Below are 23534 nucleotides of genomic sequence, written 5' to 3'. Positions count from 1 at the left end.
TCTGCCTTTTCATCTGTGACTGTTTTTGCTCTGCCTGAAAAATACCCTTTCGCTATTTCCTATAGTGACGGTCTACTGGTAATAAATTTTCGTGGCTTTGTTTAGAACCTTTCCTGCCTTCCTTCTTGAGGTACATTTCACTGGGCTTACATCCAGACTGGCAGCTTTCTCTTTTGGAGCTTTACACCAGGGCATCCAGCCTCCACTGTTTTTGTTTCTCCATCTTCCTTCTTCTGGCTGATTTTTCAGATTTTTTTCTCTTGGTCTTTCATTTTCCAACAATACTGTGATATATGCTACGTATGGATTTCTTCTGTTTTTCTTGCTTGGGACTTTTAGAGCTTCTTGAATCTGTGGCTTGATGTCTAGTGTTACTTTGGGGAAGTTATCGGCCATGATCTCTTTGGATGTCCTTCTGACCCATTCCCTCTCCTTCCTCTCCTGTGACCCCAGCCACATGTGTATTAGACCTTGACCTTTATCCTCCATGCCTCTCATCCTCTCTCTTCATTTTCATCTTTTTGTGTGTCTCCATGTATCACTCATGACTTCCCAGGTGGCACTAGTGGTAAAGAACCCACCTGCGAATGCAGGAGGCTTAAGAGACCCAGGTTTGAGCCCTCAGTAGGGAAGGTGCCCTGGAGAAGGAAATGGCAACCCACTCCAGTTTTCTTGCCTGGAGAATCCCATGGACAGAGGAGCCTGGCAGGCTACAACATAGGGTTGCAGAGTTGGACATGACTGCGACAACTCAGCACAGCACATGCTCCACTCTAGACATTTTCTTCTATCCTATGTCCAAGTCTCTAACTTTTTTCTCCCCCCACCCCCAAACAAGATATATTTTATTTGTCACCATTGAAGTCTGAGTTTTAAGCAGATTCATGGACTGGTGGCTCGTATCCATCAGTTTGTCCAACTTTAGCACCTGTCTCCTCCCCAGTAGCTTTTCCAGAATGACTACCTTCACGTGCAGCTCCATGAGTTTTCCCCATTCAAACTTAGGCTTCCTCAGCATTTTTACTTTTCTAACAATAATGTCATGGAGCAGATAAATAGATTGGCAAGCTTCTCTGCCTTTTCCACTGCTGTCTGGAATCAGTTTACTGACTGCCTCTTTCATGTCACCTGTCTGCAGCTCTCGGGTCATGATTTCCACCATCTTGTGGATTTGGTGAAACTGATGGTGCTGGGCATAAGAGGTCTTCCAAATCTTTTTGTTGCCTTTTTTTAGTAAAACCCACACAGAACAGAGGAAACAAATAACTGCTGGTGGTCTTGACACCAACGCGAGCTTCAGTCATGGTCAGCCATTGTTTGACCATGGAGCATTTTGTCAGATCACATCATGGAAATTAATCAGGCAGCGTTTGCCCTGAGCATCCCCAGTAATTAGCTTGAATTTTCTAAATGCAACTGTATCAGTCACAGATCAGCAAGGCTCACGTCAAAAACATGACCCTTGAGGCCATCATATGTGATTTGAGTTGAGTTCTTGTGACTAGTGTTTTCCCAATATTTCTTATATTGAACATAGTTGGTCCTTTCACTTCATACCAATGTTTCTTAGAAAATAGGTCAACCACTTTCTTCTTGGCTCCCTTTTCACCTCCTTTCATAAGATGCTTACTCATGCTAACCACCATGGTGCTACGCAGAGAGCCAAAAGGCTCTAATTTTTTCTTTTCATGTGTCTAATTTGTTATTAAGCCCATTTGATGAGTCGCTTATCCCATGGACGGAGCAGCATGGTAGGTTATAGTCCATGGGGTCGGTCAGACACGACTGAGTGACTTCACTTTCACTTTTCACTTTCATTTCAGAAATTGTACTTTTCAGTTCTTGAATGTCCACATGGATTTAGTTTTACTCCCAGTTCTCTGCCAAAATTCTACCTCTATGTACACAGTATGCACAGTTATTTTAATATCTGTGTCTGATGGCTCTAATATGTGGAGCTGCCGTGGGTCTGTTCTTGTTATTGTCATGTCTCTCTGCTGCCAGGCTTTTTTTACCATTTATCAGACATTAAGTTTGGAAACTGCAGGAATAATTTAAATCCTAAGATGGTGTTATAAATCTTCAGAGAAAAGTTAAGTTTGCTTTTGCTCCGTGGCTGTCAGGCAACAATCCAGAATGACTTCAGCTCAGTCTCAGGAAGTGAGACGAAGTGGAGCTGAGTAGAGTCCTGGGAGGGCCTGCCGGCATCCAGGTCACCCTTATTCCAGAGTGCCACCCTTCAGGGTCCCCATCAGAAGTGAGCAAAGTTCATCAGGTCAGCCCTTGGCAAGCCCTTAATCCCCTCCGCTATCCTCTGATCTGAAAAGACCACTGAAAGTGCCATTCACCTTCCCCCAGAACCGACAGTCCAGGGTCAGTCTTCTCCAGGATCCTGGCCCAGTTGTTCTTTATTACCTAGTTAACTTCCTGGGGCCTTCAAGCATATATGTTTTATTTTGGATCTAACTTTTCTATTAACAGTGATCCTCAGTGGGAGAGGCGGTCCGAATTACCAAGTGCATCCTTACTAGAAGCAGAAGTGATTTCTTGTGCTTTGTTTTGTTTTGTTTTTCTGCTTGCTTTGCTTTGCTTTCTATATTCCTATCACTAATTCATCCCCAAACTATGAGAGAAACACAAGTACATTCAATGTGTGCTCCCAATACAAGCTCCAAAGCACATTAGGTAACGTGTTTGTTTTCTTCTTTTTTAACCTTTCTTACCCTGCCTTCCCTGTCTGGAAACTATTCCTCCTAGAGCCCTCTGTCCTATTCTAGAGGACACTGAATTTATGCTCACTGAAAATTCTCTTGGAGGGACTTCCTTGGTAGTCTTGGTTAAGACCCTGCACCTCCTCTGTAGGGGGCTCAGTTTCAATCCTTGGGTGGAGAACTAAAGATCCCACATGCTGCGTGGTGCAGCCAAAATTTAAATTAAAAAAAAAAAATTCTCTTGAAAATAGCTTTTGCCATTTTCCTGGAAGTTCCATGCTCAGTTCAGTTCAATTCAGTCACTCAGTCGTGTCCGACACTTTGCGACCCCATGAATCGCAGCACGCCAGGCATCCCTGTCCATCACCATCTCCCGGAATTCACTCAAACTCATGTCCATCGAATCGGTAATGCCATCCAGCCATCTCATCCTCGGTCGTCCCCTTCTCCTCCTGCCCCCAATCCCTCCCAGCATCAGAGTCTTTTCCAATGAGTCAACTCTTTGCATGAGGTGGCCAAAGTACTGGAGTTTCAGCTTTAGCATCATTCCTTCCAAAGAACACCCAGGACTGATCTCCTTTAGAATGGACTGGTTGGATCTCCTTGCAGTCCAAGGGACTCTCAAGAGTCTTCTCCAACACCACAGTTCAAAAGCATCAATTCTTTGGTGCTCAGCTTTCTTCACAGTCCAACTCTCACATCCATACACAACCACTGGAAAAACCATAGCCTTGACTAGACGGACCTTTGTTGGCAAAGAAATGTCTCTGCTTTTGAATATGCTATCTAGGTTGGTCATAACTTTTCTTCGAAGGAGTAAGCGTCTTTCAATTTCATGGCTGCAGTCACCATCTGCAGTAATTTTGGAGCCCCAAAATAAAGTCTGACACTGTTTCCATTGTTTCCCCATCTATTTCCCATGAAGTGATAGGACCAGATGCCATGATCTTTGTTTTCTGAATGTTGAGCTTTAAACCAACTTTTTCACTCTCCTCTTTCACTTTCATCAAGAGGCTTTTGAGTTCCTCTTCACTTTCGGCTGTAAGGGTGGTGTCATCTGCATATCTGAGGTTATTGATATTTCTCCTGGCAATCTTGATTCCAGCTAGTGCTTCTTCCAGTCCAGCGTTTCTCATGAGGTACTCTGCATAGAAGTTAAATAAGCAGGGTGACAATATACAGCCTTGACGTACTCCTTTTCCTCTCTGGAACCAGTCTGTTGTTCCATGTTCAGTTCTAACAGTTGCTTCCTGACCTGCATATAGGTTTCTCAAGAGGCAGGTCAGGTGGTCTGGTATTCCCATCTCTTTCAGAATTTTCCACAGTTTATTGTGATCCACGTAGTCAAAGGCTTTGGCATAGTCAATAAAGCAGAAATAGATGTTTTTCTGGAACTCTCTTGCTTTTCTCCATGATCCAGCAGATGTTGACAATTTGGTCTCTGGTTGCTCTGCCTTTTCTAAAACCAGCTTGAATATCTGGAAGCTCACGTGTTAGAGTTCCCAAATTTCCTAAGTCCTGTCTTCCTCTTTCTCATGTTGATGGTAAACACCCTCTAGAAGCTTACTGAGAAACTACATTTTTCGATACTTTGCGTGCCTTAAACTGTCTTTATTCCATCCTTTTATTTGATAATTTAGCTGGGCACAGAATTCCAGGGTGAACTTTGGAAGCATGCTCTTATATCCCGTAGCAGGGCTGCTACTGACAACACACCCTTCTCATTTCTGACTATTTGAATGTGCCCGGTTCTAACTCTGGAGCCTTGCGTCATCTTCTCCTTACACGAGGATGCTCGCATTTCCTGTGCACAACATGTCATGATGTGTTCAGTTTCATTTATTCATGCATTTATTCACCCATGCACTCGCAGTGAACAACTGGTGAATCCTTTCAATCTAGAGACTAATGACCTTCTGGAGATTCTTATAGAATTTCCTCGTTAGTTTTCCATTCCTCCTTTTCCCCTCTTCTCACATTCTGTAAATCTTGTTAGTTCAATGTTTTCTGTTATACTAGCCTCTGTAGCTTTCATGGTTTCCAGAAATGCTGGGATCTCTTAGTGATCTGCTCTATTCGAGAATGAGAATTTCAATTAAACCTCCTATGCTCTGACTCCCTTGCACCCATGCATCCCCAGTGCTTCTCCTTCCTGAGTCTTACCAAGATTCTTCTGCACAAATTAGCTTGATTCTTGGCTCCACCCTCATCAGGTTCTTGGCTCTCTCTGGTCTGGTAAGTCATTGCCTATTTGTCTAACTGCTCATGGCTTCCAAAATTTTCCTGCTGGTTCTTATTTGCTGTCATTTATGGTTTCATGCCTTTTATTCAGTCTTTCAGTGACATACAGTGAGACAGGGCTACAGGGAGTAGAGATAAATCGTATGTTCAGTCTGCTCTTTTCAACCAGAAGTCTCCTGATTTGTTTTTCCAACCAGGAATCCTTAAGAGTTTGCTTTCATTAAAAGCATCACCACCTTAAACCTTTCCTTTCAGAATCATGCTTTTATTTACATCCAGTTTATACTATCTGCCCCTTCTGATCACTGGAATAGTCCTTTTCTCCAGGTGAAGGGAGGAATGGAGGCATTAAATAAAGAGGACAAACTCAGCTGATTTCTCCCTCACCCAAGAGGCTATCAGATGAAGCCAACTATCCTTGGATATTTCTTCAAGATTAGATCAATACACTTCTCATCTTTGGGACACCCAAATAAGAACCAAGAGAGATCAAAAACAGAGCTGGAATATTTAGATGTGCTGTCACTTGAGGGTCCAGGACAAGAGAGGAGATCATCTGTGAAGTTCAGGCATATTTTAACAACTTCAACCTCTATATCTTACCCTATTTGTCCTCACAGGGGGAGAGAGAGATTCCCCCTACATCTACAGCACTGTAACAAAATGTATCATTAATCATGTGTTAAGAATGTAATACCGGGAACAGTCTATCTCCTTTAGCTTATTTTAAATTTCCCAAGATGCCAGTTAGTCTAATCAATCCAGACAAGCTCTGTGCAAACCAGTGGGCATGCTACAGGGCTGCAGGTTAATGCATGGAAGCAAGTCAAGTTTACTCTACTCTCCTCCCCAGGAAATATACATGGCATCTCAACCAGAACAAAGGGTCTTCATATGCTTCAAAGGGTACATATATTATGAGAAGCCTTAGGACTTCAGGTTTGACTTAAGGGAGTGGACATGTGATTATCTCTGATCCCACCCAAATCCCCACTATAATAAAAGGAGATAAACGAACATATGAAACTACATGGAGAAGAAGACAAAAGTAGATGAGACAGGTAATCAAAACGACTCAGCAGTTCAGAGGAAATGCAGAGGAAGCAGAAACCTTAGGGTGTATAGCAGAAGACACCAAGGAAAAGCAAGCTGATCTGTCTCAAAGCAAGCTGATCTGTCTCACAGAACATTACAAAGTCTCTGGAAGTAAGAGAACCAGGAACCATGAAAGTGGAAAGAAGTATTGGGTAGGAGATGAGAACGCAGATTGAGACTGCAGGATGAGCTGGTAGACTGATGGGTCTCTACCCCTGCTCGTGGCAGCTACGTGACTATCCCTCCTTCACCTCCACAAAGGAAGAGAGGCATATTCTTTGGGAAAAATAAACCAGGAATTTAAAACTCAACCAAATCATCAGTCAAATATGAAGATAAGACACTTTCAAACGTATAAGTCTCAGGAACTGTCCTGTGATACACAGAGCAGTATAGGCTCCATCAAAGTAAGGCAGTAAGCCAGGAAGGAGGAAGACACGTGGGAACAGAACACAAGGACCCTAACGTGGGAGGGAGAACCTCATGCCCAGGGTGGTGATGAAGACATATGCCAGGACAAGAGCCGCACCGCATATCTAGAAAGTGGTTGGGCCAGGCTGGGGTAGAAGGAAAGAGAGTCTCAGGAGAAAGAGTGGGGGTGGAGGTGAGATTAACCAACACATCAAATCATGAGGAAAATTATGTTGAGAGGTGTTGGCTAGAATGTGAAGAACTTGAATAATATATTAAAAAAATAAGCAACTTAAAAAGAGGCAATTATTAACTCCTGGAACATGTTTGAAACCTGTTCAAGAAAGATGTCATAACAGTATACTCTAGGTTCACTGATGAAAATTATCTGCTCGTATATAATAAAATGATACTCGTAAGGAATTTAAATTTGAGCACTATTTCTAAAGAATGAATTTGCACACATCTTTCAATTGAATATTTACATGAAAGAAGGCTACCCATTCTTCAAATATCTAGCAGCAGTGGGACTGTCTTCTGACTCCACAGACCTCCCCTTTCTCAGGGGAGGCGACAGCCAGAAGGAGAAGGTTAAGTGTAGTGAGGTCTATAGACCCGCTGTCCTGTTGCAAGTCTGACCTGACCATGAAGATTTCAAGATCATAACTGCTTCCTGCCCGGTCATAATTCACGTTCTCTGATGACGCTGACCTCACTAACACCAACAGGAAGCCTGCCCTGAACAAAGTTTCTGCTTCTGGTGGAAGGCTGCAGCATGCTCCTCGGGATGGCATCAGCCATGCTGTTTTCCCATCTCCTCTCCCTGAAGAAAGGCACTTGGCAGAGAAAGCCTGTTCCCCAGCCCCAGAGCAGCCACTGGAACTCCAGGACCCAAAAGCTTGGCCTGAAACCTCGGCCAGGTCTTTCTGCAGTCAAGTTAACACATGGCACCCTGTTCCTCAACAGAGCGCAAGCCCTCCTCCTGACCTTTCAGCTATGAGCCATGGGTTGAAGGAGCCCACGGCCTCGTGCGCAATCACCCGCAGGTAGTGCTCGAAACGGCGGCAGTAGTCAACGATGCTACGACGCATGGCCGGCGGGACAAAGAGGGCAGCTCGGCCTTCTGTCTGTTGAGCATCTTCTGAAAGGGAAGGAAGGGGAGCTTCTCTTTTCTCCGATCTCTCCTCTGTTCCCACACTTTCATCCAGAGAACTGAGAGCAAATAAAAATGATGAGAGCATTCAAAATCATCTACAAGTGAGAGTAAACCGTTAATGCATCCTGATGGTTGGACAACCAAAGGCTGACCTTCATTTTCCTTCCCCACGCTGCATCAAACCCAACATCACCACTCACTGTTTCTCCTTTACATGAACCAACCATCCTCATGGGAGCAACATCTGGACAAAAGAATTCTTAAAGCAAATCTTGCCGTAATGACTTGCAAAAGTCACCTGTGCCACTGTGATGCTTTCAATCGTAAAAATCAGCTGTTACTAAAGGCTCCTTAAGATGCAACACACTCAATGCCCATCTTATAAACACATTGTTTTGCTGGGCCATCTTGGAGTTTGGCAAGATTTTGGTCAAGAGAAGAATCTCTCTCTGTCTTGTGGTTATTGGAGGAATGTAAAATCCAACAAGGTCAAAGGTAACCAACTACAAATGAAATCAGACAGGCTCATTACCACTTACGCGCCACTGCAGGGCCCTTCTAACACGATGTTCACATCTGGGTCTTTTCGAGCTGCAGTCTTTGTGATCCTGATTGGATGAGGAGAAAGAGGCCTTTCACTTACCGCTGGAAATTTCTGGTCTAGAAAAGGAGAGGCATAAAATGACTATACGTAAAGAAATGCTGGAGTAGACATCACTGGAGTGGCCAGTAACCTGTGAGGAAGTTCACAGGCATGTCTCTTAAGCATAAGGGTTGAGCTGGCAGTGCGAAAGGCAGACAACGCCTCTGTTCTACCTGAAAAGGTGAATGTAAAAGTTATCAAGAAACAAACCAATGAGGAGTTAGCTTTAAGAAATAAGGAACTTGTTTCAAAGCTTCTGTCAGCTCTGAGGTAGACTCCTTGAAGAGGCCTGTGCAAAGCCAGGTTCCATTAGGATCCACCCCTCATTCAAGGAGTCTTGAGCAGTTGGGTTTGTTTTTAACCTTTAAATTATCTGATTACTGGAGAAGGGAAAAAAAAGAACACTCAACACCTGAACACCTGACTAGCTGACAATTTGTGTCTGAGCTTCGCTGGGAAAATCTGCATGATGACAGTCAAAACATTAACGTATTAACTATACATTGCGGCAGGCTTGACAGCTCCTTGGAGCTTTGGATTATTTATCATTTTAAACACATCTCAGATATAAAAAGAAAATTGCCCTTCTCTTAGGTAAAGAGCAAGTATAAGTCAAACACCTTTCTCTGACTCATGTATTTCTTTGTTTATGATTTTTTACGCACAGGAATACTGTACAGGTCCTTCCCTGGTAATCCAGAGGTTAAGACTCCACACTTCCAATGCAGGGGGTATGGGTTCAATCCCTGGTTGAGAAACTAAGATCCCACATTACATGGAATAGTGGCCAAAATTTTTTTTTTAATTTTCAAAAACTTTAAAAATATATTAATAAAAAGAAATACTGCATAAGTCAGTTTTTATAAAAATATTACTGAAAGTACAATCAATTTTCAATTGACTTCAGAAAAGAGAAAATAAGAGATACAGATTCGACACTGCACAATTCACAGATCACTTTAAATTTGGTTTCTGTGATTCAACTGAACATACAATCAGAATAATTAGAGACAGAGGGTTCTTATGAGGATTTCATGGTTCTGGATTTAAAGCATCCACAAATTCATTTCAGTTCTTGGTGTTCTTCAAAGCTCCTTTGAAATGCATACCTAGACTCCAGCAGAGTCAGAGATAGTGACTAATAATTTAAATTGCCCTTGAAAAAGAGAACACTGAGTCCTTGGTAAGGCTATCTTTTGCACGATGCAACCTGACTGTGGCCAATGGCCAAACCAACAGTGAAACAGTTGCCCTTCAGCACTCCCCTTTCCTCTGCTTCTAAACCGAAAGATGCCCACTGATTCACTAGGCGGTGATGAGAAGGCTCATCCCCGGGTCATGACCCTGCTAGATGCAGCTGGGATACTACTTAATATGATAAACCTCTCTGGCTTATTTGGGAGACATAAGGACCCTCCCAGAGGCAATGGCAACCCACTCCAGTACTCTTGCCTGGGAAATCTCAGGGAGGGAGGAGCCTGGTGGGCTGCAGTCCATGGGTGGCGAAGAGTCGGACACGACTGAGCGACTTCACTTTCACCTTTCACTTTCGTGCACTGGAGAAGGAAATGGCAACCCACTCCAGTGTTCTTGCCTGGAGGGTCCCAGGGACAGGGGAGCCTGGTGGGCTGCCGTCTATGGGGTCACACAGAGTCAGACACGACTGACGCGACTTAGCAGCAGCAGCAGCAGCAAAGACCCTCCAGAAACATCTCTAACAGGGCAGGACATGGCAGAAGTCTATGGGAGTTCACAGGAAGGAGCAAACATAAGGTGGGCCTGGAAGAATGGTTCACCTGTCATGTGAGGACAAACACAGAAGCTGGAGTAGGGCTAGAGGAGAGAGAGAATGAGAGGAACAAAGAATGGAGCCTGAAAAATTACCAGAACTGGGGCTTCCCTGGTGGCTCAGTGGTTAAGGATCCGCCTGCCAATGTAGGAGACACAGGTTCGGTCCCTGATCCAGAAGATTCCACATGCCGCAGAGCAACTAAGCCGGTACGCCACAACTATTGAGCCTGCACTCTAGAGTCTGAGAACCTCCACCACTGAGGCCACATGCTGCAACTCCTGAAGCAGGCGTGCCCTGGAGCCCTGCGCTTTGCATCTATAGAAGTCACCACAATGAGAGAAGTTTGCCCACAACCAGAGAGCAGCCCCTGCTTGCCACCCACACAGCATCGAAGACCCAGCACAGCCATAAATAAATAAATAACACTATGAATGGTACACTTTACAAACAATTACCCAAACTGAAAGGAATGAATCTCTATTGTGTTTAGATGGCTCATTTTTCAGTGAAAATGTGACACAGAGAACACTTTTCCTAAGACAATACCCCAAACTCATCCTCTTTTAAAGAAGTCTATGTACATACACTGCTATTATAAATCTTCTATACCCACAACTTCCTTTCCTTCTCTTAATACTCACAGTACCAAAAATCCTTTAGAGGTAATGTTTAACCACCTTTTGTTTTCCTTCTTTCATTGAGTAAAGTAGTAACTGATAAGCATAAGTCAAAGAGAACTTGAGCAACACACCCCAGCCCAAATTGCGACACTGGCCTAGCAACTGCAGCCAAAAGGCATATGTATGAATTTTTTAAAAAGTGGGAGAGAAAACAAAGTCTTTTCAACAAATGGTGTAAGAACAAATGAATATCCATTAGCAGAAGGAAAAAATGAACCTCAACCTCAAACCAGAGCCAAGTTTTATTCAAGATGGATCACAGGCCTATACATACAAACTGAAACCATAAAGCTTCTAGAAGAAAACAAGAGCTTCTCTTCTCAACATGGGAATAGGCAAAGGTTTATGAGATCAAAGAAAGCAAAATCTATACAAGAAACATTGGATAGCTTAGACTTTATCAAAATTTAAAATGTTTCCTCATAACAAAACACATTTGAGAAAATACATACGTGAGCTACAGATGGGAGAAAATATTTGCAAATACTCACCCGAGTAGATTAGTGGCTGCTGGGAAGAGATGGGGGAGAATGAGAAGTGATTGCTAATGGAAGCTGGGATTCTTGTTAGGGTGATGAAAATGTTCTGGAATTAGACAGCAATGACATTTGCAACATTCTGTAAATATACTAAAAACGACTCAACTTTAAAAGGATGAATTTTATGGTATGTGAATTAGATCTCAATAGAGCTGTTTTGAAAATAGTATATATATGGCAAAGAATTCACATCCAAATGCATGAAGAATTCCTATAACTCAAACATAAAAAGACAATCCAATTCAAGACTTGGACACTTCATAAAGAAAGATATACAAATGACTAATAATTACCTGAAAATGTTCTAAGCATCATTATTACCAAAGAAATGAAATTAAAGCCACAAAGACATATTGCTACGGGTGTACCAGAATGGTTATAATGAAAAAGACTTTGACAATTCAAATGCTGGCAAGGATCTAGCAGTAGGAACTCAATGCAGGGAGTGTAAAATGGTACAGTCACTTTGGGGAAATGTTTGACAGTTTTTATAAAGTTAGACATGTGCCTAGCCCATAATCTGGCAAATCTACTCAGGTTTTTAATCCAAGAGAAATGAAAACCTATGTCCATAAAAAGATTACACATGAATACACTCAGCAGATTTCTAATAGACCCAAATTAAAAACAATCAAATGCACATCTCCAGGCAAATGGCTCAACTAGATGTGGTGCCTGTGTACAATGGACTACTCCTCAGCAATAAAAAGGAATGGACACTGACACCAGGTGCGGCAGGCTGAACAGCGGCTCCCCAAGATGTCCAGATTCTGACCCCTGAAACCTGTGAATGTCTCTTCTATAGCAGGAGGGACTTTAAGGATCTTGAGATGGAGAAAGTAACCTGGATCACTGGGATGGGCCCTAAAGGTAACCAGCAAGTCACTGTAATAGGCAAGCAGAGGAAGATGGGACTCGGAAGGAGAAGGCAATGCGAAGGCAGAAGCAGTCTGGAGTAATACAGCCACAAGCCTGAGAACGCAGGCAGCCTCAGAAGCTGAAAGAAGGAACCAGCCCTGCCAATCCCTTGCTTTTAGCCCTTTGAGACAGTCAGACTTCGGAACTCCAGGAATTCATTTGAGAATAAATTTGTTTTAAACCACTACATTTGTGCTATAACTTGTTACTAACTTAAACTTGTTACCCTAGCAACAGGAAATGAGTAATAGATAAATTATAAGATACCTTGCAAAATGAAAGACAAAAGGTTAAATACATGTATGATTCCACTTATATGAAATTCCAGAATAGGCAAAATTAATCTAAAGTTAAAAAAAAAGCACAGTGGTTGGCTGGGTAGGGGGGCACTGACTGGGAAGGAGCACAGGGTGACGGAAGGAGTGTGGGTAACAAAGATGCACCCATTTGTCAAAACTCATCAAATAATACCATTAAGATCTGCATATTTCATTGATGTAAATTTTATCTCAAAAGGAAGAAGCACTCTAAGTAAATATGAAGCTCCAGCTGCTGATACACAGGTTGAAATGTTTCGGGTAAGATGTACCAATGTCTGCAACTTACTCTACAATGCATCCAAAAGTAACATGAATTGATGGGTGCTCATGTGTGCTCTTTGCGACCCCATGGACTGTAGCCCACCTGGCTCCTCTGTCCATGGGATTTCCCAGGGAAGAATACTGAATGGGTGCCATGCCCTCCTCGAGGGGATCTTCCCAACCCAGGGTTCAAACCTGCGTCTCTTGTGTCTCCTGCATTGGCACACGGATTCTTTACCACTGAGCCACCTGGGAAGCCTAAGAGGCTAAGGAGATATATGATTAAGCAAATATAGCAAGATTTTAATTGTAGAATCTAGAAGAAGTATATATGAGTATCCACTGTACAACTTTTTTCAACTTTTCTGTATGTGTGAAATTTTTCACAGTACAATGTAGAGGGAAAAGTGGGGGAACACTCACCATTTTTTTCTTCCTGCATCCAAAAATGAGGGTCGGTATATACAATTTTATTATATCTTTGGCGAACTGTCTCCTGGTATTTCTTTAAAAAAGTAAAAAAAGATTAATTTATGCAGAAAAAAATTAGTTTCATTACAAACCAGGGACTAGGAAGGTTATAACAGTCCAGCAGACATTTAATAAGACACTTCACCAGAAAACAGGCACCTCCCAGGCCAGGAAGTGGTTAGCTCATAAGGGGAAGTGTAAAATAAAATGAGGCAATTAATCTATACTAACTAATCTAATCTGGACCAGCACTGCCCACTAGAATCTGAATTGATGATGGAAATGTTCTATTTTTCCCCTGTCCAATGTACTAGACACTAACTACTGACCACTGGTAATGCAGTGATGTATTTAATTTTAACTGGTTTACATTAAATGGCCATGTGTGTAAATGGCAGTGTATGTAAATGGCCATGTGTGTGGCTATAGACTACCATTTGGTAGTTACCCCCAAGAAGGGGAAATCAGTTACAAGACCAGGATAAACTACACATTTTTTAATTGTCAAAAACCAACTAAATGTTGTCTTGCCTATGTTTTTGGTTTAGCAGCAAAGCCAAAATGAGATTTCATCCAGGTGGAGTTAAAATGAAAATTCTGAGCTAGGAGTCAGGGACCTGGATTCTCAGCCCAGCTCTGGTGGGAACTTCTGGGTAGCCTTGGCCATGTCACTCATTCCCTTACTGTGTCTCAATTTCCTCCTCAGAACCATCCAGGGCTTGGTTTGCATAATGTCTGAGGTCTAGAATTTTCTAAGAGCATTCTAAAGCAGTGTCACAGGAATTAAGAAAGATAAAGTTATCTGTGTTTTGCCAGGATCCAATGGGAGGAGAGCAGAAGAGGCAACTGGGCAGCATTTACAAGCTGAGGGATGAAGACGTTGCTGGTCCCATTTGCAGGACTGGGCTCTGGCCCAGCGTTTTTGGTATCACATATCGATGATGAGTTGTGTGTCAGGCAGTATACAGACACTTCATACCTCATTCTGTCCTTAGAAACACCCTCACTTAATTAAAAAAGACACGTGTACTCCAGTGTTCATTGCAGCACTATTTACAATAGCCAGGACATGGAAGCAACCTAGATGTCCATCGACAGATGAACGGAAAAAGAAACTGTGGTGTGTATACATACACACACACACACACACACACACACACACACACACACAATGGAATATCACTCAGCCATAAAAAGGAATGAATTTAAGTCAGTTTTAGTGAGGGGGATGAACCTAAAGCCTGTTATACAGAGTGAAGTAAGTCAGAAAGAGAAAAACAAATATCATATATTAACACACATCTATATATATATAGGGAATCTAGAAAAACGGTGCTGACAGGAATGGGCACAGCGGGGGAAGGAGAGGGTGGGATGACTAGAGAGAGCAGTACTAACATATATACACTACCAACTATAAAACAGACAGCTAGCGGGAAGCTGCTGCACAACACGGGGGCTCAACCCAGCGCTCTGTGATGACCGAGAGGGGTAGGATGGGACGGTGGGGCAGGGGGGTTCAAGAGGGAGAGGACATGTGTATACTTATGATTCACTTTGTTGTATGGCAGAAACCAACACAACACTGTAAACCAATTATCCTCCAATTAAAAAACAAATTAAAAAACAAGCAAAACCATCCCACTTATCAGAAAGGGTAAGTGACTTTATGAAAGCGACACACGTGGCTGACAGTCGAGCTGGGATTTAAACTGAGGACCAGGTAACTCTGATGCTTTAAGCTACAAAACCATGAGGAGGAGCTGTGCTCAACAGAAGCCAGCCTCCAGCAGCCAACCAGAACTGGCACCTGAGACCTACTTCCATTTCCTCCATTCGGAGCATCATCGTCTCCAGGTACAGGCTGTCCTTGCCATCCCCTAAGGTGGATAAGGCATCAGACTCCCAGATCTTAGAGTGAGTCACTGGCCAGTATTCGTGAGTGGTATTTTCCAAAGAACCATCCAGCTGATGAATGTTACTGGATTCGCCATCAACAGCTGTAGCCTGCAAAACAAGCAAAGGGGATGGAAAGGCAATATGAAGACTGCGTGAGACTTAAATATGAACACTGCTCATACACACCAACCGTGCGATGGTACAACAGGCAGTTTCTACACTGAATCCAGCCTCTCCTAAGTCAGTGAACACTGACAGCAGGACATCAGGACAGTCAGGACAGTTTCTACCACAGTCATTTCAATAGTTGCGTCAACTGAGTAACACCATTAATATCCATGAAAATTATTGTTACTACCTGTTCTGCCAGCTGGTAAAGCAAGTATCAGACTCAAATTGAAGAAAGTAGGGAAAACCGCTAGACGGCTAGACCATTCAGGTATGACCTAAATCAAATCCCTTATGATTATACAGTGGAAGTGAGAAATAGATTTAAGGGCCTAGATCTGATAGATAGAGTGCCTGATGAACTATGGAATGAGGTTCGTGACATTGTACAGGAGACAGGGATCAAGACCATCCCCATGGAAAAGAAATGCAAAAAAGCAAAATGGCTGTCTGGGGAGGCCTTACAAATAGCTGTGAAAAGAAGAGAGGCGAAAAGCAAAGGAGAAAAGGAAAGATATAAGCATCTGAATGCAGAGTTCCAAAGAACAGCAAGAAGACATAAGAAAGCCTTCTTCAGTGATCAATGCAAAGAAATAGAGGAAAACAACAGAATGGGAAAGACTAGAGATCTCTTCAGGAAAATTAGAGATACCAAGGGAACATTTCATGCAAAGATGGGCTCGATAAAGGACAGAAATGGTCTGGACCTAACAGAAGCAGAAGATATTAAGAAGAGGTGGCAAGAATACACAGAAGAACTGTACAAAAAAGATCTTTATGACCCAGACAATCATGATGGTGTGATCACTAATCTAGAGCCAGACATCCTGGAATGTGAAGTCAAGTGGGCCTTAGAAAGCATCACTACGAACAAAGCTAGTGGAGGTGATGGAATTCCAGTTGAGCTGTTTCAAATCCTGAAAGATGATGCTGTGAAAGTGCTGCACTCAATAGGCCAGCAAATTTGGAAGACTCAGCAGTGGCCACAGGACTGGAAAAGGTCAGTTTTCATCCCAATCCCAAAGAAAGGAAATGCCAAAGAATGCTTAAACTACCGCACAATTGCACTCATCTCACATGCTAGTAAAGAAATGCTCAAAATTCTCCAAGCCAGGCTTCAGCAATACGTGAACCGTGAACTTCCTGATGTTCAAGCCGGTTTTAGAAAAGGCAGAAGAACCAGAGATCAAATTGCCAACATCCGCTGGATCATCGAAAAAGCAAGAGCATTCCAGAAAAACATCTATTTCTGCTTTATTGACTATGGCAAAGCCTTTGACTGTGTGGATCACAATAAACTGTGGAAAATTCTGAAAGAGATGGGAATACCAGACCACCTGACCTGCCTCTTGAGAAATCTGTATGCAGGTCAAGAAGCAACAGTTAGAACTGGACATGGAACAACAGACTGGTTCCAAAGAGGAAAAGGAGTATGTCAAGGCTGCATACTGTCACCCTGCTTATTTAACTTGTATGCAGAGTACCTCATGAGAAACACTGGACTGGAAGAAGCACAAGGTGGAATCAAGATTGCCAGAAGAAATATCAATAACGTCAGATATGCAGATGGCATCACCCTTATGGCAGAAAGTGAAGAGGAACTCAAAAGCCTCTTGATGAAAGTGAAAGAGGAGAGCGAAAAGTTAGCTTAAAGCTCAACATTCAGAAAATGAAGATCATGGCATCCGGTCCCATCACTCCATGGGAAATAGATGGGAAAACAGTGGAAACAGTGTCAGACTTTATTTTTGGGGGCTCCAAAATCACTGCAGATGGTGACTGCAGCCATGAAATTAAAAGACGCTTACTCCTTCGAAGAAAAGTTATGACCAACCTAGACAGTATATTCAAAAGTAGAGATATTACTTTGCCAACTAAGATCCGTCTAGTCAAGGCTATGGTTTTTCCAGTGGTCATATATGGATGTGAGAGTTGGACTATGAAGAAAGCTGAGCGCCGAAGAGTTGATGCTTTTGAACTAGGGTGTTGGAGAAGACTCTTGAGAGTCCCTTGGACTGCAAGGAGATCCAACCAGTCCGTTCTAGAGGAGATCAGCCCTGGGTGTTCTTTGGAAGGAATGATGCTAAAGCTGAAACTCCAGTACTTTGGCCACCTCATGCAAAGAGTTCACTCATTAGAAAAGACTCTGATGCTGGGAGGGATTGGGGGCAGGAGGAGAAGGGGATGACAGAGGATGAGATGGCTGGATGGCATCACGGACTTGATGAACGTGAGTCTGAGTGAACTCCGGGAGATGGTGATGGACAGGGAGGCCTGGCGTGCTGCGATTCATGGGGTCGCAAAGAGTCGAACACGACTGAGCAACTGAACTGAACTGAAAGTATCTGCTTTGTGCTAGACTCAGAAGAATGTTCAATACTGCACATGTCATGGGGCTTCCCTGGTAGCTCAGTTGGTAAAGAATCCACCTGCAACTCAGGAGACCCCGGTTCAATTCCTGGGTCGGGGAGATCTCCTAGAGGGCATAGCAAGCCACTGCAGCATTTTTGCCTGGAGAATCCCCATGGACACAGGAGCCTGGCAGGCTATAGTCCATGGGGCTGCAAAGAGTCAGACACAACTGAGCAGCTGAGCATGCAGCCCGCGTCGTGTTCTCCAGAGGACATCCCTACACTATTCTCTTCCAGTTCAGTAGAGCATCTGTTTGTAAAAACATCTGTTCACAACATCACAGTTGACGATTCTTGTCTCTGTTTGAGACTTTCTACCACTAACCTGGGGGCTTCCCTGGTTGTTCAGACAATAAAGAATCCACCTGTAATGCGGGAGGCCTGGGTTCAATCCCTGGGTTGGGAAGATCCCCTGAAGGAGGGCATGGCCACCCACTCCAGTATTCTTGCCTGGAGAATCCCCACGGACAGAGGAGCCTGGTGGACTACAGCCCATGGGGTCACAAAGAGTCAGACATGACTGAGCGACTAAGCACAGCACAGCACCCCTAACCTGGAAGAGTTTCACCAGCCTTTCTCGACTTTGTATCCTTTACGTTGAAAAAGCACTTTACAGCTTGCAAAACATTTTTATATGTGTTGTATTTCTGTTGATTCTAATATGTGTCTATAATCTGCTCTAAAAGAGGCTTTTTAACAAAGAATGTCTGCTGGGGAAATGATATCAGGCTCTGGAAGGAGACATTTCTAGGACCCAATCCTGGTTCTGCCACTGATATGCCTCAAAGTGGGGGCAAGTATGCTTAACCTCTCTGGGCCTCAATCCTCTGGTCTGTAATATAGAAACAATAACCCTACATTTCAGAGTTACAAGGATTATATGAGCACTTGTACACTGGAACACTTAAAAAATAGTGATTGGCACAAAGAATGGTTACCACCATAGTAATCTTTAAAACCTTTTAACGGTTTACAGAAGAAAATACATTAATGACCAAGAAAGAAGTGTTCAACCTTGACCAAAGTTAAAGAAATAAAAATCAGCTGAATAGCCAATACAATAAAATTACCAAGAAATCTAGAGCTAACTAAACCAGTAATGCAGGTCTAGTTAGTTAAGACGTGTGTATCTGTTATTTTCATTCTTAATGTTTAAAGAATCAAATATCAAGAATCCTGTGAGATAAGGAAGAACCCAATGAGCTGATATGAAAAAGATCACCAAAATATAAAGAAGCTGGATACAGATGAGCATACAGTACCCATTGGTGGGGAGATTTTACTTTTTACATGATACTTTTCCTGAATTGTTTGCCTTTTTATCCAGGTACAGCTTTTAATTAAGGGAAAACCTTACACACTTTGGAAAAATGTATTTCATGTGCAAGTTCAGTTAATGACAATAGTAGCAGCAGGAGACAAATATGCCATGATGGGACCATCCCAAAATCTATTTCCTGACACCAGAGATCATCCTGTCTGCAAGCAAATCTACTGAGAGCTATAGCTGACTTGCAAAGTGCAGCAAACGTCTCCTCCCTTTGAGAGATGAGAATTCTGGGTATCTGGGATCAAGGTCCCACAGCTCTTTAATAAGTTAACACAGCAAAATATCTCTTCTTTAACTTCATCATGCCAACTTCAACAAGTTTGCTTCTATTCAGTTATTTATAAACACTGACCCTCAATGGTGCTGCCTAGGAAACTCTTGTGTGGTGATGCTGAAGTTTAACAGCAGCTGAGAATGGTAAATACTGGACAGAGTTCCTTTTCATTTTTAAGAAATTGTATTAAGCCCATTTAATGCCTACAGCATGGTTCTCATGTACAAAGCTGATCATTTCTAGTAATATTCAAACATGTCTAGTTCACTGACAGCATTTATGACCACTTCATTTCTCTTTCCTATGAAAATACCGCATGAATCGCCTCCCTAGATGAGAGGTGAATCTCATTACTTTTCTGTACAAAAGACACAGCCATCACGCACTTGGTCTGTAAGAGCCAGATGCAGGGTTTCAGCTTCCAGTCTCAGATGCCTCACCTTGCATGAGATTCTGTCATAAAATACTGGTACAATAAAATTACAACTGTAAAAATTACAAAAATATGCTAAAGCTAAACGACTGCTTAATAATTAGAACTGGGATACATCCTTGGAATCTACCATCTTCCTGTTCCTCAGGTCGTTGGGCTGGTGGAGCAGCATTCCAATTTCCTTCTCACTCTGAGACCGTCACCCTTGCTCGGCCCTTCACTTGCTCTGAACACAGAAAGCAGTTAACTTCTCTCCGCCCTCCATGAACAGCCGCCGGAGGCAGCCTGCACCTTCTTGTCCCTTTGCAGAGGTGGAAGGGCAGGGAGGGCAACATTCCCACTAATGGTGAACACACGTCCAGAGGATGAGCACAGCGGCGGACAACCACATGCTATGCTTTCATTTTTCTCAAACGTTATCATTTGTTCCTGGGCCACCTTTTGCCTCTGCCAGGCCAGATACTGGTCATTACTAGGCACTCAAAACATGCTTGCCTAACAATACTTATTAGGCCCTCAGTATAAAGGAAATCAGGCCAGTAATGAGCAAAACTAGGCTGAACAAGAGGAAATGAGGGCAGTCATTGTTCTGCCGCGGGCCATCAACATTCAGGCTCATGCAGCTACCCACACTCTGTCACTGGGAGGAAAGGAAAGAGCCGCTGACAAAAACCTGTGGCTCAAGAGCTTTCTGTGAGCTGTTCACAAGGCTCATCGATGTCATAATGCTAAAGATACACTGTAAGCATTAACATGCCAGATGTGAAAAACGACCTCCACCCTCCGGAGTGGGACAGTCTAGTGTCTGTAGGGTCATCTATGTATCATTTTTCCTTATACTCGAGGACATTATCCTGTAATAATCCCAATGTCAGTCCAGAACGCCAGCCCCACCACACGCACCTCCTCTGCAGGCTGGGCTGTTGTTGCAATTTCTGATGGCTGATCCTTCAAATGAGTATCTACTTCCAGAGAAGAATTGACTCTCTATTAAAACAGACAAGCACACTCATGAATTATGAAAATTTACAACCCATATTAGTACAAATGAATTCTACTCCCAGAATAACTTCTGTGTGGAACTGTTCATCAGTTTTAGCTATATTAGGCTTTCGGTGGAAATTTAAGCACTCTGTCTTCATGAAAATAAATGCCATGTGCTAGTCTTGGCTTTCTTCCCCTTTCCTTCCCTCAATTTTGAAAATGTTATCAGAGTAGCTATGTGTTTTTGTGCAATTACTCAACTTCTCTGTTCCAGTTTCCCCACTGATAAAATAAGGAGGTTGCATGGTTTGGCCTCTATGAACCCTCCCAGTTCTAGACTCCTGAGATTTTCATTGACTCTATAAATGACTTAACATGTCTCAGACCAAGAGATAGAGAATTTCAGTGCCCTATTCAGAGACCCAGAATGTTGTTCACTCCATTTAAGATTCTAGTGCTCTTCCATGGCTTCATCTAGTCACACAAACAAGAGCGTTCCTATTTACAGGATGGATTTACAGGGTCTGGCCATAGCATTCAGCTCACTGCTCAGAGGAGGATGGCAAAACCTACTGGTGATGCGCTATACAATTTCATCTCGAAAAAACGCACTAATTTGTGCACAGAAGCTGTCCTAACATTTCCCTCTTCTGGAAAAAATACAGCAAATCATTCCGGGCACTGAGCACAAAATTAAGAGTGGAAGCAGTGAGCTGAACACTAACGCCACCAGTAGTTTCATTTGATTAGGAACATAAATTGCAATCGAGACTCACTCCCCAAACGAAAATCTCACCTTTTGCAAAAGTGATACTTTCTCTCTCCTCCCCCATCTTGACCCCTCACCCATAAAGGAAGACACATCAGTAGTGTGGGTGCCCAAAAGGGGCCCTGGCAGCACTGTGCCCACACCACGAAGCACAAGAGCAATGCAGCTGCTGGCCGCCAGACAGACACACAGCCCTGCAAAGGGTCAGTGTGACCTCTGGGGCAACACTTTTTATTTGAGAGCTTCCAAAAGGCAAGCATATGGGATGAACTAGATTACCTGGGCCTTGGCCAGGAGAGGCTTCAAACGCTCCAGAACTGCCTTCTCTACCTTGTCTGCTAACTGGGTGGTGGAAACACTATTTAGAAATAAAATTGAAAATTAAAATCAAAAGCAATAAAATATCTTATTGTGCATATTTATTTACCACCCCAGGCGAAGGAAAATCGAATGATTATAAAACCACAGTGCTGTTCTAATTTTCATACAAGATCCCGGGGGATCTTGTTAAATGTAGATTCTGATGTGGCTGGCCTGAGGGAGGCCTGAGAGGAGCTTGTTTCCAACAAGCTCTCAGGTGATGTGATACTGCTGGTCCTGACCCCAACTTTGAGGACAAAGGCTGAGATAACATCTGAAGAAGTACATTAGGCTCTGAGTCCATTTTGAAAGAATAATGGCTGCTTTGAAACGACGAAAGAGGGCACAAGACTCAACAAATGAAACTAATTTTGTTTCCTCCCAAAGCCCACAATAACAGAATCAGACATAAACTCACAATGACAAGACGTGGGAAATGGTGCTAGAAACTTGAGGACCAAAGTGGTGAGCAACGTACCGACCTGAGAAGGCTGGATTCTAGGGCTGTAATGGGGAAAGCCGAGGACTCACACAATTTGCACTGCTGACTTAAGAGGCTCAAGACTTGGAGCACCAGGTACCCCGAGGCCTAGGGGTAACCTGGGAGGAGGTGGCTTAACTATAAAAGACAAGAGTCAGATGATGTTTGAGAAGTTAGGGTCGTAGGTCCCTTCCCTCCTTCACACACTGGACCATGGCCTCTCAGCAACTCTGAGGGAAGATGGGTTGGTTGCTCATTCTCGGCAGGGGCCTCCTGACTCCTCAGGGAATGCCAACTGCATTGAGACTGTAGGTGCCCTACTGAAAAGAGGGATGCATGGATGCAAGCTGAATGCCGAGGGGTAAGACTCACAGCCTCCTGACCACCTCAGCTCCAAGGACACACGCATCCTCACTCTCTAGGCAGCAGATCAAAAGACTCATCTTTGGAGAGCGTGGCGCACCCCAAAGGAAAGACCTAAAGATCTGCATGATGGTCCTTAACCAACAGTTCACCCAGATGACCCTAGTGTAAAGCTCAAGGTCAATAATCCTTTCATCGGATGGTGCTTAGACTAGCCAGATATCCTGATAAACAATCAATCCTGATAAGCATTTCATCTCACACACAGAAATTAATTGAAAATGGGATCACAGATGTGAAAAATAAAACTGAAACTAAAAAGCATTTTAGAAGAAAATACAGAATATCTTTGAAACTTCAGCACTGGTCATGATTACTTAGTTCATAACAAAGATTTAACTGTAAAATGAAAAAACTGCTAAGCTGATCTTAACCAAAATTTGAAACTTCTCGTATTCAAAAGATCCCATTAAGAAAATATATAGGCAAGCCACAGGACTGGGAGAAAATATTTGCTGCACATATTCTAAAAGAGGCCTCAAATCCAGAACATATTTTTTGAAACTCTTAAAAATCAGTAATTATAAAAACAATAAAAAAAGGACAAAAAACTTGAATAAACACATCACAATAAGCACTACCAAGTGTTCATCATTAGACTTCAAGGAAATGCAAAGTAAAATCCCAGCAAGATACCACCACGCTCTCACCAAAATAACTGAAATTTTAAAAATCGGACATTACCACATGTCAGGTGGGATGCAGAAAAACTAGAAGGGAACTCCTATACTAACTAACAATGGAAAACAACCCAGAGGTTAATT

At 42.9% G+C, this 23534-nt stretch overlaps 1 protein-coding gene and 1 pseudogene across 5 annotated transcripts in view; both read right to left on the bottom strand.

The window, feature by feature from the left end:
- The window catches only part of KIAA0753 (KIAA0753 ortholog), a 62584-nt gene that overhangs the window by 4180 nt on the left and 34870 nt on the right, over positions 1–23534 (bottom strand). For 4 of the 5 annotated variants that reach the window (XM_018064447.1, XM_018064449.1, XM_018064448.1 and 1 more), the window contains 6 exons: positions 21786–21864; positions 20657–20740; positions 15060–15245; positions 13191–13272; positions 8154–8274; positions 7446–7670 (listed from right to left, as the gene is read on the bottom strand). In XM_018064447.1, the coding sequence (XP_017919936.1) occupies positions 7446–7670; positions 8154–8274; positions 13191–13272; positions 15060–15245; positions 20657–20740; positions 21786–21864 (777 nt within the window). Of the gene's footprint in view, positions 1–7445; positions 7671–8146; positions 8275–13190; positions 13273–15059; positions 15246–20656; positions 20741–21785; positions 21865–23534 lie in introns of those variants that run through there. The other variant, XM_018064450.1, reaches the window with a different exon arrangement.
- Positions 713–3019, bottom strand: LOC102168481 (annotated as a pseudogene).

This window comes from Capra hircus, chromosome 19, assembly GCF_001704415.2.
Source record: "Capra hircus breed San Clemente chromosome 19, ASM170441v1, whole genome shotgun sequence".
Lineage (NCBI taxonomy): Eukaryota > Metazoa > Chordata > Mammalia > Artiodactyla > Bovidae > Capra > Capra hircus.
The sequence above is the reverse complement of the archived record's forward strand: the minus strand, read 5'-3'. Positions and strand labels throughout refer to the sequence as shown.